The 27144-nt window shown below is 45.2% G+C and overlaps 1 protein-coding gene across 1 annotated transcript in view; it reads right to left on the bottom strand.

The window, feature by feature from the left end:
• The window catches only part of LOC139276178 (sorting nexin-9-like), a 122027-nt gene that overhangs the window by 15502 nt on the left and 79381 nt on the right, over window positions 1-27144 (bottom strand). The window contains exons 13-17 of the mRNA XM_070893762.1: window positions 20145-20222; window positions 9092-9168; window positions 8841-8930; window positions 4221-4335; window positions 2769-2860 (exon numbers count right to left, since the gene is read on the bottom strand). Of these exons, the coding sequence (XP_070749863.1) occupies window positions 2769-2860; window positions 4221-4335; window positions 8841-8930; window positions 9092-9168; window positions 20145-20222 (452 nt within the window). The remainder of the gene's footprint in view (window positions 1-2768; window positions 2861-4220; window positions 4336-8840; window positions 8931-9091; window positions 9169-20144; window positions 20223-27144) is intronic.

The raw sequence follows: 27144 nt of genomic DNA on the forward strand, positions 1-27144 counted from the left end.
GGCCCTCGTCTCTTCTGAGCCCCAAACTCACGCCTCTCCTGGGCCCCAGTCACTTCCATCAACAAGCTCTTGCCACTCCTTCGCCCTTCCTGCTGTACCTGTCCGCATTGCAGTGTAGTCACTGTTGTAATGTGGGAAACGTGCCAGCCAATTTGCGCACAAGCAAGCTCCCACAAACAGCAATGTGATGTTGACCAGATAATCTGCTTTTGTTATGTTGATTGAGAGATAAGTATTGGCCAGGACAAAGGATAACTCCCCTGCTCTTCTTCAAAATATTGCCAAGGGATCTTTTACGTCCACTTGAGAGAGCAGATGGGGCCTCGGTTTAACGTCTCATCCGAAAGATGGTACCTCCGACAATGCAACGTTCCCTCAGCACTGCACTGGAGTGCTGGCCTAGATTTTTGTGCTCAAGTCCCTGGAGTGGGACTCGAACACACAACCTTCTGACTCAGAGGCGAGAGTGCTACCCACTGAGCCATAGCTGACACAAAATTGTTGGCAGTTCTGTGACGAATAAATTATACAATAGGTAAATCAATGAATAAAGTAACCCTTGTGGGAAATAAATTGCTTAGTGCGATATTGAGTGAGTTTATGTATTCATACACATGTTGAATACCTTCCACTCTGCAAGCAGTTTCTTCTGGCATCCAATTTCCTCCCCATCCTCCCTTATCTTTCTTTCTTTACCCATCTAGTTCAAACAATCCTTGATAGCTGCCTCAATGTTCCTTGCAAGTCTCAGAGGGCTAGAAATTCGCCAGCCGAACGCACGTTTTAACACGATTTTTTCGTGTTAAAATTGCTCACAAAATTCCCCAAAGTTTAAGAATGGCGGTTTCGAAATATCACCAAAAAGCGGATCGCTAAGATGCAACGAGAAAAAAAACACACTGCTTAATTTTGGCCGTTCGGTGAAGCCATACTCGGGTGAAAAAAACAACACAAGAAAAGCAGGCGTTGCAGCCTCAGAAACGTTGGTAAGTAGGAAGACCTACAAAAAAGGTAAGTTGAAGTTTTTATTTTTTAATTCTTTTTCAGCGATTCATTACTTACGTGTTTTCTGATTTTTTATTTTTCTATTTTTGCTAAATTTTTTTTGTGTTTTCTCCCCTCCCAGGGCCTGTATTTTTGGCGTTGATAAGCCTAGGACGAAAGTTGGTGAGATCGTGATTTCCACCGCGAATCCTCGTGCACCGCCGAATTTTATCGACAGGCATATTTTTATGCCAATTTTACCTCCTTAAAAAAATGGCGAAATTTTTATTCTTACTTTTTTCCCAAAAATAATGTTAAAAACCAAATAACAACAAAAACTGAATTTCTAGCCCAGAGTTCCTTCGTTGTTCAGGTGCAACTTCTCTCTTTTGTACCAGTCATTTTTGTTTTCAACATATTCCTAGTTACTTATGAAAGTAGCATCATTATTTTCATGGCAAATGGTCCGTGACTTATTTGATCCTCATTTTTCTTGGTGAAGTCCCCTTTTTTTAAGTTAACACTGAAGAACATTATTTTGCTTCCTTTGAGGCTATCCTCACATGCATTATTATTTTCTACTGTTGTTTACTCTAGATGAACTACCAGTAGCCCTTCTAATTTTTCCTCAAGGTGCACTGCTCTAACTTCAGGTTGACAACTTATCATTCTGTAGGTATTGTCCTTCCAACTCACAGAATCAAGATGGTGGCTGAGTTGAACTGAAATTTTGTTGAACAACCACCCCAATAATTTTGCTTAAATTGTTTCCCCGTTTCTCTGAAGTTAACCCGTTTTAACTTTATATACCTAGCTCCTGGTCCAAGGTGTCTCTGAATCTAAGCTCATGTCAAACTTGAAGATTTTTCTATGGTCATTGCAAAACATTTTTGACATAGTTGTACTATGTAGCATCTCAAAACTGAGTTGTATAAATCTTTGTTGAAGCAAAAATATACAATCTACTACATTGCAACTTGCAATATCCAGAATGGCTCTGTTCCAAGAATTAGGTTTGTAAAAAAAAAAGACATAGAAACATAGAAAATAGGTGCAGGAGTAGGCCATCCGGCCCCTCGAGCCTGCACCACCATTCAATAAGATCATGGCTGATCATTCCTTCAGTACCCCTTTCCTGCTTTCTCTCCATACCCCTTGATCCTTTTAGCCGCAAGGGCCATATCTAACTCCCTCTTGAATATATCCAATGAACTGGCATCAACAACTCTCTGCGGCAGGGAATTCCATAGGTTAATAACTCTCTGAGTGAAGAAGTTTCTCCTCAACTCAGTCCTAAATGGCCTGCCCGTTAGCCTAAGACTATGTCCCCTGGTTCTGGACTTCCCCAACATCGGGAACATTCTTCCCGCATCTAACCTGTCCAGTCCCGTCAGAATCTGATATATTTCTATGAGATCCCCTCTCATCCTTCTAAACTCCAGTGTATAAAGGCTGTTATTTATTTTTATGAAGACAGAAGAATATTTTAATCAGTTTAAATGGAGATAAATAAAGATTAATATTGTTCATTAGGACTGTAGGGTAGCCATATGGATTAATAAGAACATAACAATTAGAAGCAGGAGTAGGCCAGACAGGCCCTCATGGCTGATCTTCAACCTCAACTCCACTTTCCTGTCCGATCCCCATATCGCTTGATTCCCCTAGAGTCCAAACATCTATCTATCTCAGACTTGACTATAATGATTCAGCATCCTCAGCCCTTTGGGGTAGATAATTCCAAAAATTCACAACCCTCTCAGTGAAGATTGTGAAATATTTACCTTGTTATACATCTGAACCTGTTCATAGAGAAAATGTTGAACTGTTTCTTTGTAGTCAGTAGTCAGCTCATTGTTAAAATGATTGATTTCAGCTGCAATCACAAAAACAAACAAATGCAGTTATTGAGCTGAAAATTCTCAAATAGAGCTATTTAGTAAGAATTTTTCATTTCTAAATGCGAGTCTCTCAGGGTTCATCACTTAGAAAATGCAAGTGCTTATATAAACAATCTCTTCTTTCTAGTTGTGCAGTATTTTTGTATACGGAGGCTAAAGGACAAGGTTAGGTCCTTAAAAGAGATTATTGATCGCTATAATTACAAGCAGAATATGTTGAATAGTAATAATTGCTGTCTTCATCAGTGGGATTGCTGGGAAAATTCCTGCTGTGGACAGTGGGAATGATTTGAATTAACATTAGCAGAGATATTCATTAATCTGGGGCATTTTATAATTTTATCTGTATGTGTTTATTCAATTGCCACAAGAAGGTTTTGGGCTCAATAACTCCTTTTAGGTCTATTCTCATCTATTTCAAAATAAAACAGTGGAATCCCCAATGTAGCAGAGAAAAATCAGAGCATTCTGCCAAAGGCAAATCTCACTACTACGGTTAATGAGTTAAAATAGGTCTAAAGACCCGAGAAAAGTGAACCTTTGGAAGAGGACGGGAAGGATCCAATTGTCTGGAGGTGTCTTATGGAAATGCATTATTAGTTAAGGATGACTGGGGACTCTGTTGCAATGTCATGAGTGCTTTCGCAGCTGCTTCTACAGGACCGATTTTAACTCTGGGCGAGAATCGGATGTGCGGAAGTCGGTGGGGGGGCGGTGGGGGCAAACTCGGCAAAGCAGGTGGTGAACCATCTGGCCCGCCCATTTCCCTGGAGCACCTCAGACCTGACCTGAAACTGACTCCCGCCCGAAGCCAGCGGGATTGAGGTCACTGCCGGCGGATGGCAGTCAAAATTTGTGGGGAGTCAGGCCGCTGCTGGGGACCCACAGAAATGGTCCCCCAGCAAGGTAGGCAAGGATTTGAGGAGGTGTGCAGCAAGCAGGAGAGGCCCAAGGTATCCTTGTAGAGCGAGGAGAAGCACTCCTGCTCCTCCTGGCCCACAAGAAATATTTTAAAAATAACTTAAAAGTCACTTACCTAGGCCTCCTGAGATTCCTGCTGCCGCCAGTTTTCATCGTAGGGCCCGTGGTTAAAATGGTGTGCCCATCCCGATGACATCAATTTAAATTTGGACACGCACCTGTAGGGTGGGCAGCCTTCCTGTGCCTCAATTCAGGTAAGTAAAAAATGGTAAGGGACGGGAACTCAGCGCAAACCCCCCACCATTTTAACCCCCCGCCCCGCCCACTCCATTCTGCCAGGCTAAGGAGGGGATTAAAATTGCCCCTTAAAAGTTAAAGGTCAGGAAAACCTAGAAGATTTGAAAGAGCTCATACCCTGTATAGCTGATGATACGATTCCAGCTTTGAAAACTACAGCTTCTTTTTCTTTCAATGTGACTTTATTGGCTTGAGCTAGCTTTTCATATTCATGAGCCTTTTCTATTGCTCCCTGAAAAGACACAATTGCAAAATATTTTTTTCAATTAAAACAAATCTACAACATGTGGTAGAATCTGTTTAGGATGTCAAAAAAAAATCCCTTAATTGGCATTGTTGGCAAAAGGCTAAAAATTGCGGTACTTACAAATAGAAAACAATAATTGTATGGATTAAAGTCGGGTAGTAATGATTTTTAAGATGACACGAAAGGGATGGTGGTAGACCCTGGGGTGATTGTAGAAGGCCCGTTGATGCCTCTTTTAGAGGCAGAGGGGGCAGTAGTGGGTACCACTTCCTCTCCTCACATCTGAACCGCTCACTGTAGAAAGACATCGGCCAAGTCTGAGACCCAATGGAAATATTCCAGGCTGGTCTTCTACCCCCTATAAATGATGCTTCTCCTCCTCTTGCACTGCAGTAGACATCCTGCCAGGAGCCAACCCAGGAAAGTAAGTCGGGGTCACACAGCAAGCTCCTTCAGCAGCGAACCTGCCTCAGAGGTAAATCCAGTCCACAATATGAACCTCGTTTGTTGCATGGCAAAATATACTAGTGTCACTCGATGTCTTTTTGCCTCAAGGCGAACATAATAGAACTTTATTCTGAAAATGGAACTAGAACCTTTTTCTATCTGAAAAAGGTGTTAAATATTATCGAGCTATTAAAAATACAATCCATTGTGAAATGTAAAGCAAGTAAAATAAAAAATAGGTGTGCATGAATTTTGACTGAAATCTGAAGCCTGACAATATTAGTGGCCTAGAAGTTTGACTGTGCAGGACCCCATTTTTCCAATAAGCCTCCCATATGACAGGTTGGAGGCGCATGTTAATTAAGATCCAGAAAATCACCATATTGGTAAAGGCCAAAATATCGGCATGACTGAAACAAACAGGCCTTTTGCAATGCAAATAAGGGGACCTAATGCCTGTTTGGTTCCCCCACTGCAAGATTGGTTTACACTGAGGCAGCCAGTGCCAGTGCCAGTGCCAGCTATGCTCAGGCAAACCAGATTTCCATGCAGCCTAACAGATGGCCCTTAAAGGGATGGTGTACAAGGCCGCAACCAACAAGGTAAGTTTCCTTTTAAATACCTACTTGAATGTGGAGCCAGGACCCCACATTCAAAGAGCATGGGCCACTGCCAACTGGCGCTACCCCCATCACTCTCTGCCGCTGCACTCCCCAGCCGTTGATTGTCCCTGCTATCTCCCAATCCCCCAATCCAGTTGCCTCTTCTTCTCAGTCGCCCTCCCTTCCTCGGTTACCGGAGAGCCGCTGCAATGCCGGCAGCAGCCGATCTTCAATCGCCAGCTCGATGTAAATGGGGCCCAATATCAGGGGCACCTGTGACCTTACCATTCAGATGCAGGGACCGTTCTTTGTGCCTTCTTCTTGCCCAAAAATGGGCATGCCTGAATTTGTAGGCCAGTATGTCTTCAAAAATGCACAAGCACCCTGAATCTTGGATAGTATAGCACAGACGGAGGCAATTCGTCCTATCGAGTCTGTGCCGGTTCTTTCGAAGAGCAATCCAGTTATTCCCACTACTGCACTCTTTCTCTATATCCCTGTAATTTTTTTCTCCTTCAAGTATTTATCCAATTCTCTTTTGAAGGCTACTATTGAATCTGTATCACCACCCTATCAGGCAGTGCATTCCAAATCCTAACCACTCATTGCGTAAAAAAGTTTTTCTGCATGTCGCCTCTGGTTCTTTTGCCAATCATCTTAAATCTGTGCCCTCTCGTTATCAAACCTTCAGCCACTGGAAACATTTTCTCTTTATTTACTCCACCTAAATCCTTCATGATTTTAAACAGCTGAGCACATACTTCAACAGTGTAAAGGAAGTCTACTGTAGCGAAATAGCAATCGCTATTTTGTCAAAAAATCTCAACTTTTGTATTTAGAATATTCTTTAGATCTTACATTTTAAACCAAACATATTAATATTTCAACCAAAATGGCCACACATTTGTGACCTTTAGGGACATTAGCTTGGGGAGGGTGTTAATTATTATTCAAGGGTGAATTCAGTTCAGTTGGTATGAAAGTGATAGCGTAATACAATTATCCCACTTTCATTTCTAGGATATCCATATGCAGCTATCTTGAATGAAAGGTCATTATCAAATAAGCCAATAAAAGCAGCATCACTTGGTGCCAGGTTTATATTTATTCAGTTTACGAGCAGTCAGCACCAGCAGTAGGCGAGGAAATTCCAGCTGTGTGTGGGCAAGAGGATTTTGCTTCGGATTCTGCAAGCTTTAAAGTGAAGTACAACTGAGTGAGTTTAAAGTCACTTAAAATTTTATTTTAAAGCCTGACTCTTTTTTTTAACCATTCGGGTTCGAGTATGGATGTTCCAAGGAAGAGGATTCTTGTTCTGCGTTGGTTGGAACTACTGTTCAGTTTTGCCTGTTTTTCCCTCATCACCCTGAAAGGTCCAGCTGACTTTGAATGGACAGTGTTCTGTCTTTTCTGTGCTGTATTGTGCATTACAATGAACAGCATTATTCTCTTCCTGGAGACTGGTGTTAGTAAGGACCAATGTCGTCATCTGTCTCATTTCACAGAAATGGGCATTTTCAGTCTTGCTGTAGCATTCACTACAGGGGCTGTTGTCCAAATTATCGGTATTATTGAGATGGGTATGCTGTTGCAACCTGGCCAGTATCATTTTAAACCCACTCCAACTTGGCTGTCTGACTTTCACTTTATAGTAGCCTCAACTGTATGCATATGCTTGGCTTCTTTATTGTACTGGATGGACCATCATCACACCAGACAATGGATTATGCGACAGGGACTGGTTATTATCACGCCAAAATCCATATATGGAATGAAACTAACATTTTCTTTTATTTTGCTGTGTATGCTGTGGCATTCTGAAGAAAAGGGAATCTTTTCAACAACGTGCTTTTACTTAATAGCTCACATTATTTGTGTATTCAAGACTGCTACATTTTTGATTCCTTCAGAAGTGTCCGAACTAAAGATCAGATTGGGAATCCTTTGCGCCAACATGGCACTGACTTTTGTTTATGGCCAAACCCTGTTACTGTGGCCCGAACGTGTTTTGATGCAATGTAGTAACGAGGTATACGCAAAACTATGTGCAGGGAAAGCGACCGATAAACCGTGTATGGTTTCCTTTTACAACTTTTGCGCTGGAGGAGTTAGCTTTACAGTACTATCAAGTTTTAATCTCCTATTGCTCATTTATGATTCAATATCTTTATTTAATTTTCATGAAAAGAATGTGGATAATAGTATCCAAAATGAAACAGTGTAATGCATTCCATTTGAATACATTTTTGGTGAGCAAATGTAAACGGCTTACTAATTTGTACAATGTATCCTACTGATGTAGTACAGAGCTCAAAGTATTAGGGTGAAGAAGTATACTGTCAAGACAGCAATGATTAGCAGTAGAATGAAAAATTCAGAGAATCATGGGACTAATAGATTAACTTGATGCTGTGTGATATTACTAACAAATTTATTAATGTAATAATATCACACAATTTAGCACAATTTCAACCACATGGGAGGGAGTGAAAATAAATGGCACTCAGAAAGTTACTTTAGAAAGCAAGGCTATTAAAAAGAAGCTATCAAGAAAAATATAACTGACATATAATGCAAAGCAAAACTCATTTTAAAAATAAATTTTAATTTCTATTTTCACAATCTAATTTGTGAGTCTTCTGTAGTTCAGTGGCTTCATTCAATTTAAGATTTAATTGATACAGTAAACCTTCGCTGTAACACTCTGGCCTAGATTTTACAGGCGAAACCCGCCTGATTTCAGGAAGTGTGTAAAGGAAAATGGGGCAGGGAGGCCTTCTGCCGAAACCCCGCCCCAAAGAATGTCTGTCAGTTCCAGCGCCCAGCTTCTTGTAAATGAAGGTAGGTGGAATTGGCCACTTTCTCCGAGATTTGCTGAGTTAACATTCTCTTAAAATTGATAATGTAGGATTTACTTAAAAGCCCTTAAGCATCCTGTATGATTTTATAATGTATATTTATTGAGAGTAAAGGAATACGCTACTCCTTATTTAATTGGAAAATTCCTCAACATGTGCTTATTTATGGCCCAACTACGAAAGAACCATTGCTTGATTTAGTTTCGGGGAACGAAGTGTGACAAATAACTGAATTGAGAACTAGTAGGAGAGCATTTCATAAGTAGCAACCCGAATAGTAAGGTTCAATGTAAAATTGCTGTCATTGAAGAAAGACAAGACCAAAGCACTCTTTGCCCTTCTCATGAGAAAAATAGGTTCACTGAGTCTCCAGTTTACTCTTACACAGATTTTGTGGCACTACAATTGGCCTTGAGAATCTCTGCCTCGTGAGGGTTCCTGCAATCGATGGCTGTCTGGCAATCCCTGCTGGAAACTGCGCTGCAATTATACCTTAGTAACTATATAAATTATTAGCCACCGTGGTTGTCCTCAGTAAGTGCACTAGTTTAGCAATTCAGAGCAAATTCAATCTGTAACTAACCTTGAGGATGTTTATAATGTCAGGCAAACAGGTCAGCAGCCCTTTGTACTCTTTACTGATCTCAATCAAGCAATGAACATCTTTCTTTGGCTACAAGACAAACAAGAAACATACCAGGTATTTCTTAAAGTGCTATTATATATTTATGAAATCATTAATTTTACAAAACAGCAAAGTTAAATATGAATGAAGAATTAATAAAATCACGATCAAATGTTTTCAAATAATTGCATTTAATTATCCCACTTTACCTGATCAAAATAAAGATTCCCAATGTCATCATACGTTTTTCCAACAAATGATAATGCATTTCCAATTGAGCCTTTCCCTTTGAAAAATAATTAAAAGTTTAATCTGGATTATTATGCTGCTATGACAACTCACTTTGGCATCTGTAATATAGCATTCGGCAGCACTGTTCTTTAGTGCTGCAAGTATACAAAATCCTGTAGTTGTAATATTGGTTCCGGTCAGGCAAGATCTCATTTACCTGGCTAGAACTTCAATCTCCAGGCTATGAGGTAGCTCTATACATGTATAGTTCACATGCGGCACAGAGAGCATGGATAGCTGTGTCCGCACTCTGTAAACATTTCAATCAATTGCAGGTCGGCTTAAAACGTACACCGAGGTCTGAGGGATCTGCTTGGGACATTTCATAAACCTTATGTGACACCCTGTTGGAGTTGCACTCCAAGTGGCACCAATCCCAAGTGACATGAGATCACCTGCTCCTGCACCACTTCTCTCCTAACTCTGGATTTGTACTGTTTTGTTTTGCAGCAGCAAAGTTGCACCATAAATGTATGCTAGGATTCTTTCACTGCTAGCTGATATGTGAATTCAACCCAGAAAAAGAGGTTTTAGGATTCCTCTCTTTATATTTGTGCTTTTCAGGTTGCCCTCCTAGATCTGCACCTGAGCCAGCATCTTTACAACCACCTGACTGTGTTCAAATTGGAATCATCTAGGTGAGCAGCAGAAAGAGGTCAATAATGATATAAATTACCATTGTTGCTGAGCTCAATGTTATTACATGACACTGTGTCATAACTGCCCATAAACCTAAAACCACCCAGTACTGGTCATGCGGATGCTTTTGAAATCAGACATTGGCTGTTGCAAAATTATGAGGCTGGATTTTGATCTGGGAGACCATTTAAGACAGAGACGAGGAGGAATTTCTTCATTCAGAGGGTTGTGAATCTTTGGAATTCTCTGCCCTAGAGGGCTGTGGATGCTGAGTCTCTGAATATATTCAACATAGAAACATAGAAAATAGGTGCAGGAGTAGGCCATTCGGCCCTTCTAGCCTGCACCGCCATTCAATGAGTTCATGGCTGAACATTCAACTTCAGTACCCCATTCCTGCTTTCTCGCCATACCCCTTGATCCCCCTAGCAGTAAGGACTTCATCTAACTCCTTTTTGAATATATTTAGTGAATTGGCCTCAACAACTTTCTGTGGTAGAGAATTCCACAGGTTCACCACTCTCTGGGTGAAGAAGTTCCTCCGCATCTCGGTCCTAAATGGCTTACCCCTTATCCTTAGACTGTGACCCCTGGTTCTGGACTTCCCCAACATTGGGAACATTCTTCCTGCATCTAACCTGTCTAACCCTGTCAGAATTTTATATGTTTCTATGAGGTCCCCTCTCATTCTTCTGAACTCCAGTGAATACAAGCCCAGTTGATCCAGTCTTTCTTGATAGGTCAGTCCCGCCATCCCGGGAATCAGTCTGGTGAACCTTCGCTGCACTCCCTCAATAGCAAGAATGTCCTTCCTCAGGTTAGGAGACCAAAACTGTACACAATACTCCAGGTGTGGCCTCACCAATGCCCTGTACAACTGTAGCAACACCTCCCTGCCCCTGTACTCAAATCCCCTTGCTATGAAGGCCAACAAGGCTGAGATAGATAGATTTTTGAAGTCTAGGGGAATCAAGGGATATGGGGATCAGGTGGGAAAGTGGAGTTGAGGTTGATGATCAGCCATGATCTTATTAAATGGCGGAGCAGGCTCGAGGGGCCGTATGGCCTACTCCTGCTCCTATTTCTTATGTTCTTAAATGGGACTACACACATGTTATTTGGCAGTAATTAAGACTTACCATATAGTTAAAAGGGTACTTACACTGGAATGGACCAGCTCTAACTTTTTCTGGCGAGTTTAGTTCATTTCTATGAGGTAAGTAGTGCAACTTCATGCTGCTCAATGTATCTGAATGGGGAGCTAGGCAGCAAGATGCTGTTTTCGCAAAGCCTTTAGAGGAATGTTGCATGTCGGACAGCAACTTCCGGATTTCCACGTTTAATTGCGCATGTGTGGTCGCCTGAAGTTGCTGTCAGACTTCCATGTAAAAAATGTTGAGCACTGTTAGCCTTACCATTAATTCTACAGCAAAATTTGGCCCATTATTCAGTGTAATTTTCTCAATGACTAATTTTCCTTTATTATGTTGTGAAAGTTCCAACTGAGCTGGATCTATTTCAATCAATAAAATTACACTGGATGATCTACTGTATGTGCCAATAGAAACAGAGACATAGAAACATAGAAAATAGGAGCAGTAATAGGCCATTCGGCCCTTCGAGTCTGCACCGCCATTCAATATGATCATGGCTGATCCTCTATCTCAACACCATATTCCCGTTTTTTCTCCATACCCCTTGATGCCTTTTGTTTCTAGAAATCTGTCTATCTCCCTCTTAAATATATTCAGTGACTTGGCCTCCACAGCCTTCTGTGGTAGAGAATTCCACAGGTTCACCATCCTCTGGGTGAAATAATTTCTCCTCATCTCGGTCTTAAATTTCCTATCCCGTATCCTGCAACTGTGACCCCTTGTTCTAGACTTCCCAACCAGGAAAACATCCTCCCCATATCCATTCCAAGCAACCCAGTCAGAATTTTATACATTTCAATGAGATCCCCTCTCATTCTTCTAAACTCTAGTGAATACAGGCCGAGTCGAACCAATCTCTCCTCATACGACAGTCCTGCCATCCCAGGAATCAGTCTGGTGAACCTTCGCTGCACTCCCTCTATGGCAAGTGTATCCTTTCTTAGGTAAGGAGACCAAAACTGCACACAATACTCCAGGTGCAGTCTCACCAAGGCCCTGTATAACTGTAGTTAGACATCCTTGCTCCTGTACTCAAATCGTCTTGCAATGAAGGTCAACATACCATTTGCCTTCCTAACTGCTTGCTGCACCTGCATATTTGCTTTCAATGACTGGTGTACAAGGACACCCAGGTCCCTCTGTACATCGACACTTCCCAAGCCATCACCATTTAAATAATACTTTGTCCTTATGGTTTTCCTACCAACGTGGATAACTTCACATTTATCCACATTGTACTGCATCTGCCATGTCTTTGCCTATTCACTCAACCTACGTAAATCGCCTTGCAGCATCTTTGCATCCTCCTCACAACCCCACCTAGTTTTGTGTCGTCAGCAAACTTGGAAATATTACATTTGGTTCCCTCATCCAAATCATTTATATATATATTGTGAATAGCTGGGGCCCAAGCGCTGATCCCTGTGGTACCCCATTAGTCACTGCCCGCTACCCCAAAAAAGACCTGTTTATTCCTACTCTCTATTTCCCGTCAGTTAACCAATTTTCAATCCATGCCAATACATTACCCCCAATCCTATGTGCTTTAATTTTGCACACTAACCTCTTTTGTGAGACTTTATCAAAGGCCTTCTAAAAATCCAAACACACTACACCCACTGTGTTAAGTTCAGAATAACTCCACGAGACTGTGTTGTAAGCTTGGTTTCTTTAATATAACTCCAAAGTGAGGCAGCAGCGTGGTGGAGTGCCTTTTATACTTGCTTGCACCAGGGTACACAGGTGACCCATACGTCTCCCACAGGTGTGCCCCCTAGTGGCAAGTCTTACACACAGGTGAGGTTCACATACATAACATCAATTTCCCCCAAAGTCTTAAGTACAAGTTATTTACAGGTTGAGGCGATCTGGCGGTCTGCGTTCCCGGGTCGATCGCCTGAGTTGAAATCCTGGCATGGGTGGGTTGGTCGGATCATCGCTGCCCGGCAACTTGGCTGGTCCGATCGGAACGTCGGGCAAGGTGGGTTCATCCTCGTGGTTGACAGCGAGGTCAATTGTTGGTTGGGTGTGTGTTGGTGGATTATAGATGGTAGGGTCTTCTTCAAACTGTTCTTGGTAGTCCGTGAATCGCAGTTTGGTCTGATCCAGGTGCTTTCTGCACGTTTGCCCATTCTACAATTTCACAACAAACACTCTATTCCCCTCCTTGGTTAAGACAGTGCCAGCAATCCACTTGGGACCGTGACCGTAATTTAGAACAAACACCGGATCATTGACTTCAATGTCACGCGAGGCTGCCGCGCGATCATGGGACACATTATGCCTGTGCCACCGGGTTTCTATGAATCACTGAGATCCGGGTGGACTAAGGAGAGCCTGGTTTTTAGTGCTCTCTTCATTAACAACTCTGCAGGAGGATCCCCGGTGAGCGAGTGGGGGCGCGTCCAGTAACTGAGCAGGACCCTGGATAACCGGGTCTGCAAGGAGCCGTCCGTTACGCGTCTCAAGCTTTGCTTGATTGTTTGGACTGCCTGTTCCACTTGGCCATTGAATGCGGGCTTAAATGGGGCAGACCAGACATGCTTGATGCCATTGTCGGTCATGAACTCGTTGAATTCCGAGCTGGTGAAACATGGTCCATTGTCCCTGACAAGGACGTCGGGCAAACCATAGGTGGTGAACATGGCCCTGAGGCTTTCAATGGTGGCAGTGGACGTACATGATGACATTATTATACATTCAATCCATTTTGAGTAAGCGTCCACTGCTACTAGAAACATCATTCCTAGAAAAGGGCCAGCGAAATCTACGTGGACCCTGGACCATGGTTTGGAGGGCCATGACCACAGGCTCAGGGGGGCCTCTCTGGGCACGTTGCTCAGCTGTGAGCAAGTGTTGCATTGGTGTACTAATTGACTCTAATTCAGAGTCAATGCCGGGCCACCAGACGTGTGACCTGGCGATAGCCTTCATCATGACTATGCCTGGGTGGGTACTGTGTAGGTCGCATATAAACGTTTCCCTGCCCTTTTTGGGCAAAATCACATGATTCCCCCAGAGGAGGCAATCCAACTGGACTGACAATTCGTCCTTGCGTCGATTAATTTCATCTTGCATTTCCCTGGGAACCCCGACCAGCTCCATTGAGGATGCATTTTTTTACTCGTGATAAAAAGGGTTCTTGGTGTGTTTGGACTTTCAAAAGGCTTTTTTCAAGGTCCCACACAAGAGATTGGTGTGCAAAATCAAAGCACATGGTATTGGGGGTAATATACTGACGTGGATAGGGAACTGGTTGGCAGACAGGAAGCAGAGAGTGGGGATAAACGGGTCCTTTTCAGAATGGCAGGCAGTGACTAGTGGGGTGCCTCAGGGCACAGTGCTGGGACCCCAGCTCTTTACAATGTACATTAACAATTTAGATGAAGGAATAGAGTGTAATATCTCCAAGTTTGTGGATGACACGAACTGGGTGGCGGTGTGAGCTGTGAGGAGGATGCTAAGAGGCTGCAGGGTGACTTGGACAGGTTAGGTGAGTAGGCAAAGACATGGCAGATGCAGTATAATGTGGATAAATGTGAGGTTATCCATTTTGGGGGCAAAACCACGAAGGCAGAATATTATCTGAATGACGGCAGACTAGGAAAAGGGGAGGTGCAATGAGACCTGGGTGTCATGGTTCATCAGTCACTGAAAGTGGGCACGCAGGTACAGCAGGCAGTAAAGAAGGCAAATGGCATGTTGGCCTTCATAGCTAGGGGATTTGAATATAGAAGCAAGGAGGTCTTAATGCAGCTGTACAGGGCCTTAGTGAGGTCTCACCTGGAATATTGTGTTCAGTTTTGGTCTCTTAGTCTGAGGAAGGACGTTCTTGCTATTGAGGGAGTGCAGCGAAGGTTCACCAGACTGATTCCAGGGATGGCTGGGCTGTCATATGAGGAGAGACTGGATCAACTGGGTCTTTATACACTGGAGTTTAGAAGGATGAGAGGGGATCTCATAAGATTCTGATGGGACTGGACAGGATAGATGTGGGAAGAATGTTCCCGATGTTGGGGAAGTCCAGAACCAGGGGACATCGTCTTAGGATAAGGGGTAGGCCATTTAGGACTGAGATGAAGAGAAACTTCTTCACTCAAGAGTGTTGTTAACCTGTGGAATTCCCTGCCGCAGAGAGTTGTTGATGCCAGTTCACTGGATATATTCAAGAGGGAGTTAGATATGGCCCTTACGGTTAAGGGGATCAAGGGGTATGGAGAGAAAGCAGGAAAGGGGTACTGAAGGAATGATCAGCCATGATCTTATTGAATGGCGGTGCAAGCTCGAAAGGCTGAATAGCCTACTCCTGCACCTATTTTCTATGTTTCTATGTTTCTTGGCTGGTCCAGGTCCTGATCTGGCAAGCAGTGATGGGTGACCCCTCGCTCTCAAAAGCATCCATAAGAAGCAAGTCTGCGGGTTTCGCCATTTCCACCCCGGTGGTAGGCAATGGCAACCGACTGAGGGCGTCAGCGCAGTTCTCTGTGCCTGGTCTGTGGCGGATTACATAGTCGTATGCAGACAATGTTAGTGCCCATCTTTGGATGCGGGACGACACATTGGTGTTTGATACCTTTGCTTTCTGAGAGCAGTGAAGTAAGCGGTTTGTGGTCGGTTTCAAGCTCAAACCGGAGACCAAATAGATATTGGTGCATTTTTTTAACCCCGTATGCACAAGCCAACGCTTCTTTCTCAACCATACTGTAGGCTCTTTTAGCCTTGGATAAACTTCTGGACACATACGCAACCGGTTGCAGTTTGCTGGACACATTTGCTTGCTGTAACACACAACCGACCCCGTATGACGACGCATCACATGATATTACTAAACATTTACATGGGTCATACAATAGAAGTAACTTGTTAGAGCATAGCAGGTTTCTGGCCTTGTTAAAGGCTGTCTCTTGAGATTTACCCCAAACCTAGTCATCACCCTTGCGTAGCAGTAAATACAAGGGTTCCAGCAAAGTGCTCAACCCCGGTAGAAAGTTTCCAAAGTAGTTGAGGAGTCCCAGGAACGAACGCAGTTTCGTCACATTCTGTGGTCTGGGTGCATTCTTGATGGCCTCCGTTTTGGAGTCCGTAGGTCTGATGCCGTCCGCCGCAATCTTTCTCCCCAGAAATTTGACCTCTGGCACCAGGAAAACACACTTGGAGCATTTCAGCCTGAGTCCCCTCTGTCCAGTCACTTTAGAACCTATTCCAGGCTGTGCAATTGTTTGCTGGTGTTGCGGCCAGTGATCAAGATGTCGTCTTGGAACACCTCTGTGCATGGAACCGATTTCAGCAAACTCTCCATGTTCCTCTGGAAGATGGCCGCTGCCGAGCGAATCCCAAAGGGGCATCTGTGGTACACGACCAGTCCTTTGTGCGTGTTGATGCACGTCAACTTCTTTGACGGTTCAGCCAGCTCCTGTGTCATGTAAGCGGAGGTTAGTTCTAGCTTGGTGAACAACTTTCCCCCGCTAGCGTTTCGAATAAGTCCTCCACTTTGGGTAGCGGGTACTGGTCCTGTAACAAGACTCGGTTGATCGTCACCTTGTAGTTCCCACAGATTCTGACCGTCCCATCGCTCTTTAGTACCGGCACGATTCGACTGGCCCACTCGGTGAACTTGACTGGCGATATGATTCCTTCTCGTTGAAGTCTGTCTCTCGCATCATATATGGGACTGCTTAGGCCTTGTGATGAACGGGCCATGCCCCAGGAACAAGATGGATCTGCACTTTGGCGCCTGTGAAGTAGCCGATGCCTGGCTCAAATAACGTCGGGAATTTGTTTAGCACCTGGGCGCACGGGGCATCATCCACTGAGTATAGTGCTTTGATGTCGTCCCAGTTCCATCGGATCTTGCCTGGCCAGCTCCTGCCGAACAGCGCCTGGTACAATCCATAGTGGTAAATCATGCACCCTTCCGTCAAACGATACTTTCACTGCCGCACGGCCGATAACAAGTATGAGTTCTTTGGTGTAAGTGTGCAGTGTAGTGTGGATCGGGCTCAGTTTTGGCCTCTGTGCCTTGTTACTCCACAGTTTCTCAAAAATATTCTGGCTCATAATCGAGTGACTTGCCCCCGTGTCCAATTCCATGGAGTCTGGAATGCCGTTAAGTTTGACTTTTAACATTATCGGAGGGCTTTTGGTGGTGAAAGTGTGTACCCCATACTCTTCCTCCTCATCCTCCGGTTGAGTTGCCTCTCCTGCTCATTCAGCATGATCCACGCTGCATCGGTCGCTTTCTGCTGACTTTGCCACATGGTGAGTCCGAGGTCACTTGCACATTCGCTGGAGGTGCCCCATTGTTCCACAGCCCTTGCACACGTAATGCTTGAATCGACACTGATGGGCTCTGTGACTGCCCCCGCAGCACCAGCAGGTGTTAATGGATTCACATTAGCACTCCCCAGCAGCCACTGAGTCACCCTGGGTCTGGCCTCTGCGGTCGTGTGGGCCCTACCATGTACAGTCCTGCCTGCTGAAGGCATTATTTTAAGCACAGTACTTGCCGGTGAGCTTTGATTCTGTGAAGATATCTGTTTCGTGTCGTGGATGTGAAGGCCTGGGCTATCGTGATGGCCCTGCTCAGATCCAGGGATTCGGCAGATAGCAGTTTATGAAGGATGACCTCGTGGCCAATTCCAAACACGAAAAAGTCCCGCAACATTTCCCCCAAGGATCCTGCAAAGACGCACTGCCCCGCAAGGCGTCTTAGGTCGGCGACAAAACTCACCATGTTCTGGCCTTCGGAGCGACGGTGCGTGTAAAAGCAGTACCTGGCCATCAGGATGCTCTCCTTTGGCTTAGCCAGCGTACACAGTTCTGCGTAAGATTTGTCCGTTAGTTTGACTGGTGCCAGCAAATTTTTAAGGAGGCCACATACCGATGACCCACATACGGTGAGGAGAATCGCCCTGCGCTTGATCTCTGTTTCAGCCATGTCTAATTCGTTGGCCACAAAGTACTGGTTGAAGCGCTCAACGAAGGCTTCCCAATCATCATCCTCAGCAAATCTCTCAAGAATACCAACGACAGCCATTTCCGCGTGAAAGTTCGTGATCTGTAACTCGTCGCCAGTTGTTAAGTTCCGAATAACTCCACGAGACTGTGTTGTAAGCTCAACCCCATTATGACCTTGGTCTCTTTAATAGAACTCCAAAGTGAGGCAGCAGCGTGGTGGACTGCCTTTTAGACCTGCTTGCACCTGGGTACATAGGTGACCCATAGGTCTCCCACAGGTGTGCCCTCTAGTGGCAAGTCTTACACACAGGTGAGGTTCACAGACATAACACACTGGTTCTTCCTTATCTATTCTATAAGTTACATCCTCAAAAAACTTCAGAAGGTTTGTCAAACATGATTTTCCTTTCATAAATCCGTGTTGACTTTGTTTAATCCCATTGATATTATCCAAGTGTGCTGTTATCACATCCTTTAGCATTTTCCCTACTACTGATGTCAGGCTAACCAGTCTGTAGTTCTCTGTTTTCTCGCTCCCTCCTTCTCCTTTTTTAAATAGTGGGGTTACATTCGCCACCCTCCAATCTGCAGAAACTGTTCCATAATCTATAGAATTTTGGAAGATGACAACCAATGCATCTATTTCCATGGCTACCTCTGTTAGTACTCTAGAATGCAGATCATCTTGCCCTGGCAATTTATCTGCCTTCAGTCCCATTAGTTTCTCCAGCACTATTTTGTTACTAATAATAATTTCCTTTAATTCCTCTTTCTCACTAGAAACCTTGGTTCTATGAAAACAGGTTGTATCAAGAGGCCTCATTCATTGGTATCTCGACACAACATGCTTGGGGTGGCTAGAGTACTCAGTGTTTACATTATTCCATACATAAACTACTCTGAAACTTGGATACTAAACAAAGGGCCATCATGGATAAATTAAATTCGCCAAAGTGAATACACAGAGCTTGCTGCATTCAGCATGGATTGCTACATCTTTGAGCAATCCAGGCTGGGTGAAATAAGATAGAAAGCAAAAACATAGCCAACAAGTTATAGCTAAGGGTAAAAGTCAAACAATTGCTACCCAGGATAGATAGGCTACAGCTGTAGCATAATGGAAAGTGATGAACAGAGAAAACTTATAGAGATAAGGGATGAGACCTAGGGGGTGAAGTTGCCCCTTTTTATAGCCCCGTTAGCACCTCTGGCGGGCACTAACCGGGCGCAATGACGTTTTTGCCCAGGGAGAGGGTCGCTACCGCCTCCCGGGAAATTGCACCGGAGATTTGAGGGGTGCGCAACCCAGTGGTGATCTCATCGCCATTCACACCGACCCCTTCCGCCCCACGGGAGAAATTGCCCCGCGGGCTTAGAGGCTGGCACGAGTGGATGTCAGTGGCAGCAATGCGGGTCGTGAAGCGAGTGGATATCCGCCACCGAGGGAGAACTTTAGCTCCCCAGGCCGCCATCTTTTTTTGTCAGCCGACTCTTGCATCAGCTCGACGATGGCGACCCAAGACAGAGTGCAGGGCTGTACAATGGCGGCCCGGTCGATTGTGTCCCTATTGGTCCAGTGGCGGCCACCAAAGGGCCTGCAGAGTGCGCAGCAGCCCTCCCCTTTAATGGAAGCGGAGGGGTGTTGTAGCACAAGCCTGCTCTGCGTGGCGCTGGATGCAGCACGGCGTCACCGCCCCGGGAGTGTCCCTCATAGAAAACCGAGCACCAGAGACAATGCTCCGCATCCTTTGATGGGCATACGGCCCAATTCTGTGTTGGGGGCGGGACTTCCGTGCCGGGCGCAGGAAGTACTACCGGCCCCGGAAGGTTAGCGCCCTTGGGGGCGCGGGGCATTTTCTAGCCTCTAATGATTGTACTGCAAAAGTGGATAAAACAAGTTTCAGTCATCTTCAAAGAGAGTAACACATGATGCTATGGTTACATGACCAAAGTAGAAGTAGTAATGTATTCGACAGTCTTTCGGGCAGCTTGAAAGACTCGGGGATCAAAGTCAAGGCATCCAAGGTTCGTCCAGCAAGTTGTCTACATTTAATTATATGGACTCGTACCACTTGCTTTTTTACTATGATCGATGTATCAATATAAGATAAGGCAGAGGCTAAATCTTACATTTCTAAATAAAGTACTAAAATTGCTGACATTAGATCCTTGGGCCTATTAATGAGATAAGTTAAAAGCAAAACCAAACAATGTACTTTACCATGGTAGGTGCTTTTATCAAATGATGCTGAGAAATCGGAGAAAGCTCTTCCTATTTTGACATATTCTGACTTCATTGCTGAAAAAAAAGGTTTAAAAATGACATGATAAAATACATTTTAACACAATTCAAACCATGCTGCAAGAACGCCGAGGGAATATCACCATTTTACCAGTTTTCATAAATTCAAATATTTGGATTTGATTTTATCTGTTCCTTGGTTAATCCAGGTATTCATACCTTGTCCTCACCTTTCACCCCACCAGCCTCCACATTCAACGGATCATCCTCCGCCATTTAAGAATATAAGAAATAGGAGCAAGAGAAGGCCATCCGGTCCCTCGAGCCTGCTCCGCTATTTAATACGATCATGGCTGATCCGATCATGGACTCAGGTCCACTTCCCTGCCCGCTCCCCATAACCCCTTATGCCCTTATCGGTTAAGAAACTGTCTATCTCGGTCTTAAATTTATTCAATGACCCAGCTTCCACAGCTCTCTGAGGCAGCGAATTCTACAAATTTACGACCCACGAGAGAAGAAATTCCTCTTCAGCTCAGTTTTAAATGGGCGGCAGCCCCTTATTCTAAGATTATGCCCCCTAGTTCTAGTCTCCCCTATTAGTGGAAACATCCTCTCTGTATCTACCTTGTCAAGCCCCCTCATAATTGTCATGTATCCTACATGGCTACTGTTGGTACTATCACAAGGTGTGTCACCAGAGGGCACAGCAGTGGGAGACTTGTAGGTTACCTGTACAGGTGTGCCTGGCCTAGTATAAAAGGCAGACCACCAGGTGTGATCCTCACTCTGAAGTTAACAAATAAAGGACTAAGGTCACTACAGTTCAAGTACAACACATTGTCTCGTGGAGTCATTACGAGAGCATCCAAGGACATAACAATTGGCGACGAGATTAGAACTTTCACACGGAAATGGCGACCCTTGGTACGTTGCAGCAGTTAGCCGATGGTGATGATTGGGACGCTTTTGTGGAGAGGCTAGAATATTTCTTCACAGCGAACGACCTGCAGGAGATGACCCGGCCATACTGGCTGATAAGCACCGAGCTATCTTGCTAATCAGTTGTGGGCCCACCGTCTATGGCCTTGTCAGGGACTTGCTGGCATCAGCGAAGACAATGACCAAGTTGTACAAGGAGCTCGTAACCCTGATCCACGAGCAACTCACGCCCAAGGAGAGCATCCTCACAGCCAGACACCGGTTCTACACCCATCGACGGCCCGAAGGCCAGGAAGTCGCGAAGTACGCCGCAGATCTCAGGAGACTGGCAACTCAAGGAAGCGCTGCGGGACATTTTCGTCATTGGAACTCAGGACTCAAACCCGGCAAGTACTGTGCACAGAGTGGCGCCGTTTAGAGGCTGGACTGTAGAGCATGATCCCTCTCAGGGAAGAGAGAACAGGCCCACCGAGTCCCTTAACTCAGAGTCCGCCGAGGGGGGCTAATCGAGTAGCTCCATGCTGGCATTGTGGAGGGAATCACCAGTGCCATTTTAAAGACTATGTATGCAAAGACTGCAGCACAAAGGGCCACCTCCAGTGAATGTGTAAGAGAAACATGACTCACTGTGTCGATGAAGAGTCTGCAGGTGGCCAGGAATCCAGCGCGGATTATGAATCAATAGGTAGAGAGGCAGCCCAGTCCCACGGGGAGGTACATAGCATGTTTACCTGCACCATCGAGTGTTCCCCGCTGAAGATAGAAGTCGAGATAGAGGGCGTTCTAGTCTTCATGGAAGTGGACACGGGGGGTGAGCCAATCAGTGATGAATCAAGGTGCCTTTGAGAGGCTATGGGACAATCAAGCTGAACGACCCAAGTTGGTCCCGGTTCAGGCAAAGCTGCGCACCCTACACTGATGAAATTATCCCAGTTGTTGGTAGCGTAAATGTAAAGGTACTCCATGATGGCACGGTACAGAAGTTACCTCTGTGGATTGTTGCAGATAATGGACCAACGCTGCTCAGCAGAAGGTAGATGGAGAAGATCCATTGGAAATGGGAAGATTTCACCCCTCCAGCGATCAAAGCCCCCTGCACTCAGAGGCAAAGCATGCCCTCACCTGAGGGTGGACCCGGCACTGGAGAGCAGACCAGCACGGCACCCGAGACACAGACTGCTCAGCACTACTGCGTGGAGTTGATCCAGCTGAGACGACCCGAACACACCTTCCAGGCTCCAGTGGCAGGACTCCGGAGGAAGAAAATCAGATCCAAAGGTGACTTCCCAGCTTCAGAGGCAGAACTCAGGGAGAAGAGGATCACCGCAGTCGACATCGTGGATGGAGGAAAGATGGCGCCCAAACCACGAGGTGAGGCGCTGAAGACAAAGATGGCCGTGGCCAGAGCACGAGGTGCAGTGCTGATGGAGCAACACATGGCACCAAATGGAGAAGCGGATTGGGGTAAAGCAAGCAAGGCTCTCTTAAAGAAAGCTGGCAACCCACCACAATTAAAGGAACAGTTCCACACACTTAAGCAATGTAACAGTAATTGTAAGTCAGAGGGAAAAAGTGTAATTGATCATGTAAATTTGTGCAAATGATAATCTGAATTATATATATGCAACCAGCGAGGAAAAATCGGGCGATTATGTAAAATGTGTAATTGATGATCTGAACTGTTCTATGGGGATCAAGGGGTATGGCGAGAAAGCAGGAATGGGGTACTGAGGTTGCATGTTCAGCCATGAACTCATTGAATGGCGGTGCAGGCTCGAAGGGCCGAATGGCCTACTCCTGCACCTATTTTCTATGTTTCTATGTTTCATACAACCAGCGAGAAAAAGTCACGCGATCGCATTTGGACCCACAGTGTGTCCAGCATAAGTAATGAAAAGTTGTGCGATGTATGATTTCAACTGCACGCAGCCAATGCAGCGGGCAGGCACCCATCGGGAGCACACAGGTCCAGCGAGCTACCCAATGCTGTAGGCAGTGTCCTGGGGACCAGAGTCGTGCACCATGGAGTGTGGCCACAAGCAGCCAATACACACGAGCTGCAGAGCAAGCGACCTCAGCAGGGTAACGGCACCGGTATCGATACCCTGCCCCTGATTGGTTCCACCTCTCAGGCATCCGATGGCACCAACTGCCATGAGCCTGAAGAAGCAGACTGCATTAAGGCGCAGTCACCAGACCCCATCATCACCAAGGCCATACCCGTAGATGTAGGGTCACCCGCCACAGTTCTCCCAAAGGAAACAGGCACCAACCAGGATCCCAAACCAAACGATACTCAGACCAGCGAGTCAGCAGTTCCCTTTGCACTGCTAGACAACAACTCCTCAAGGAGCAGCAGCGACCCAGGGCGTAAAGAAAGGACAGGGAGGTCACAGGCATCTGTGAACTGGCCCGACGCTAGGGACCACGGCAACAGCCCCAAGAGCAGGCTACGCGAGCCAACCAGGTTCCCACTGCCAGCATCGGGCACTGAGCTGCCACCAGACTGCAGGGACACAACCCAGCAGCTCCGAAACTAGCTTATTCTCATGCACCGGTCACTGCATCGATAAGGCATCGAATGTACTTGTCGTACCACGGAACCACAAAAATAATGCAAAACCCACTTATCTGAACTTGAATTTACATGAATGCTAGGAGCCCCTGCCATAATCAATGTGGGGGGGGCGGGGGGGGGGGGGGGGGAGAATGGAGTGGTCAGGGACACACACACACAAACAGCAATCACCAGCACGCTACTGCACCGACCACTCACCCAAGATTAAAGTGACCTGCCAAGGGTCACCCAGACAGAGCCCACATAGAGCTACGCCCAGAGCACAGTCAATGCAGAGATGATTTGCACTAAAGGCTCAGGGGGGAGTGATGTCATGTATCCTACATGGTACCATCACAAGGTGCGCCACCAGAGGGCACAGCAGTGGGAGACTTGTAGGTTATCTGTACAGGTGTGCCTGGCCTAGTATAAAAGGCAGGCCACCAGGTGTGATCCTCACTCTGGAGTTAACTAATAAAGGACTAAGTACAACACATTGCCTCGTGGAGTCACTACTGGAGCATCTAAGGACACAATAATAATCTTATACGTTTCGATAGGAAATTAGGAGTGCATGCAATAAAGGTGCAGCAGTTATAATGGGTGACTTTAATATGCACATAGATTGGGCTAGCCAAACTGGAAGCAATACGGTGGAGGAGGATTTCCTGGAGTGCATAAGGGATGGTTTTCTAGACCAATATGTCGAGGAACCAACTAGGGGGGAGGCCATCTTAGACTGGGTGTTGTGTAATGAGAGAGGATTAATTAGCAATCTCATTGTGCGAGGCCCCTTGGGGAAGAGTGACCATAATATGGTGGAATTCTGCATTAGGATGGAGAATGAAACAGTTAATTCAGAGACCATGATCCAGAACTTAAAGAAGGGTAACTTTGAAGGTATGAGGCGTGAATTGGCTAAGATAGATTGGCGAATGATACTTAAGGGATTGACTGTGGATGGGCAATGGCAGACATTTAGAGACCGCATGGATGAATTACAACAATTGTACATTCCTGTCTGGCATAAAAATAAAAAAGGGAAGGTGGCTCAACCGTGGCTATCTAGGGAAATCAGGGATAGTATTAAAGCCAAGGAAGTGGCATACAAATTGGCCAGAAATAGCAGCGAACCTGGGGACTGGGAGAAATTTAGAACTCAGCAGAGGAGGACAAAGGGTTTGATTAGAGCAGGGAAAATGGAGTACAAGAAGAAGCTTGCAGGGAATATTAAGGCGGATTGCAAAAGTTTCTATAGGTATGTAAAGAGAAAAAGGTTAGTAAAGACAAACGTAGGTCCCCTGCAGTCAGAATCAGGGGAAGTCATAACGGGGAACAAAGAAATGGCAGACCAATTGAACAAGTACTTTGGTTCAGTATTCACTAAGGAGGACACAAACAACCTTCCGGATATAAAAGGGGTCAGAGTGTCTAGTAAGTAGGAGGAACTGAGGGAAATCTTTATTAGTCGGGAAATTGTATTGGGGAAATTGATGGGATTGAAGGCCGATAAATCCCCAGGGCCTGATGGACTGCATCCCAGAGTACTTAAGGAGGTGGCCTTGAAAATAGCGGATGCATTGACAGTCATTTTCCAACATTCCATTGACTCTGGATCAGTTCCTATGGAGTGGAGGGTAGCCAATGTAACCCCACTTTATTAAAAAAGGAGGGAGAGAGAAAGCAGGGAATTATAGACCGGTCAGCCTGACCTCAGTAGTGGGTAAAATGATGGAATCAATTATTAAGGATGTCATAGCATCACATTTGGAAAATGGTGACATGATAGGTCCAAGTCAGCATGGATTTGTGAAAGGGAAATCATGCTTGACAAATCTTCTGGAATTTTTTGAGGATGTTTCCAGTAAAGTGGACAAAGGAGAACCAGTTGATGTGGTATATTTGGACTTTCAGAAGGCTTTCGACAAGGTCCCACACAGGAGATTAATGTGCAAAGTTAAAGCACATGGGATTGGGGGTAGTGTGCTGACGTGGATTGAGAACTGGTTGTCAGACAGGAAGCAAAGAGTAGGAGTAATTGGGTACTTTTCAGAATGGCAGGCAGTGACTAGTGGGGTACCACAAGGTTCTGTGCTGGGGCCCCAGCTGTTTACATTGTACATTAATGATTTAGACGAGGGGATTAAATGTAGTATCTTAAATTTGCGGATGACACTAAGTTGGGTGGCAGTGTGAGCTGCGAGGAGGATGCTATGAGGCTGCAGAGTGACTTGGATAGGTTAGGTGAGTGGGCAAATGCGTGGCAGATGAAGTATAATGTGGATAAATGTGAGATTATCCACTTTGGTGGTAAAAACAGAGAGACAGACTATTATCTGAATGGTGACAGATTAGGAAAAGGGAAGGTGCAATGAGACCTGGGTGTCATGGTACATCAGTCATTGAAGGTTGGCATGCAAGTACAGCAGGCGGTTAAGAAAGCAAATGGCATGTTGGCCTTCATAGCGAGGGGATTTGAGTACAGGGGCAGGGAGGTGTTGCTACAGTTGTACAGGGCCTTGGTGAGGCCACACCTGGAGTATTGTGTACAGTTTTGGTCTCCTAACTTGAGGAAGGACATTCTTGCTATTGAGGGAGTGCAGCGAAAATTCACCAGACTGATTCCCGGGATAGTGGGACTGACCTATCAAGAAAGACTGGATCAACTGGGCTTGTATTCATTGGAGTTCAGAAGAGTGAGAGGGGACCTCATAGAAACGTTTAAAATTCTGACGGGTTTGGACAGGTTGGATGCAGGAAGAATGTTCCCAATGTTGGGGAAGTCCAGAACCAGGGGTCACAGTCTAAGGATAAGGGGTAAGCCATTTCGGACCGAGATGAGGAGAAACTTCTTCACCCAGAGAGTGGTGAACCTGTGGAATTCTCTACCACAGAAAGTAGTTGAGGCCAATTCACTAAATATATTCAAAAGGGAGTTAGATGAAGTCCTTACTACTCGGGGGATCAAGGAGTATGGCGAGAAAGCAGGAAGGGGGTACTGAAGTTTCATGTTCAGCCATGAACTCATTGAATGGCGGTGCAGGCTAGAAGGGCTGAATGGCCTGCTCCTGCACCTATTTTCTATGTTTCTATGTTTCTATGATAAGATCACATATCATTCTTCTGAATTCCAATGAGTAGAGGCCCAATCTTCTCAACTTTCCTCATAAGTCAACCCCTCATCCCTGGAATCAACCTAGTGAACCTTCTCTGAACTGCCTCCAAAGCAAGTATTTCCTTTCTTAAAGATGGAAACCAAAGCTGTACGCAGTATTCCAGGTGTGGCCTCACCAATACCCTGTATAACTGTAGCAAGACTTCCCTGCTTTAAAACTCCATCCCCTTTGCAATAAAGGCTAAGATTCCATTGGCCTTCCTGATCGCTTGCTGTACCTGCATACTAACCTTTTGTGTTTTATGCACCAGGACCCCCAGGTCCCGCTATATTGCAGCACTATGCAATTTTTCTCCATTTCAATA

The sequence above is a fragment of the Pristiophorus japonicus genome, chromosome 11, assembly GCF_044704955.1.
Source record: "Pristiophorus japonicus isolate sPriJap1 chromosome 11, sPriJap1.hap1, whole genome shotgun sequence".
NCBI classification, from domain to species: Eukaryota; Metazoa; Chordata; class Chondrichthyes; family Pristiophoridae; genus Pristiophorus; species Pristiophorus japonicus.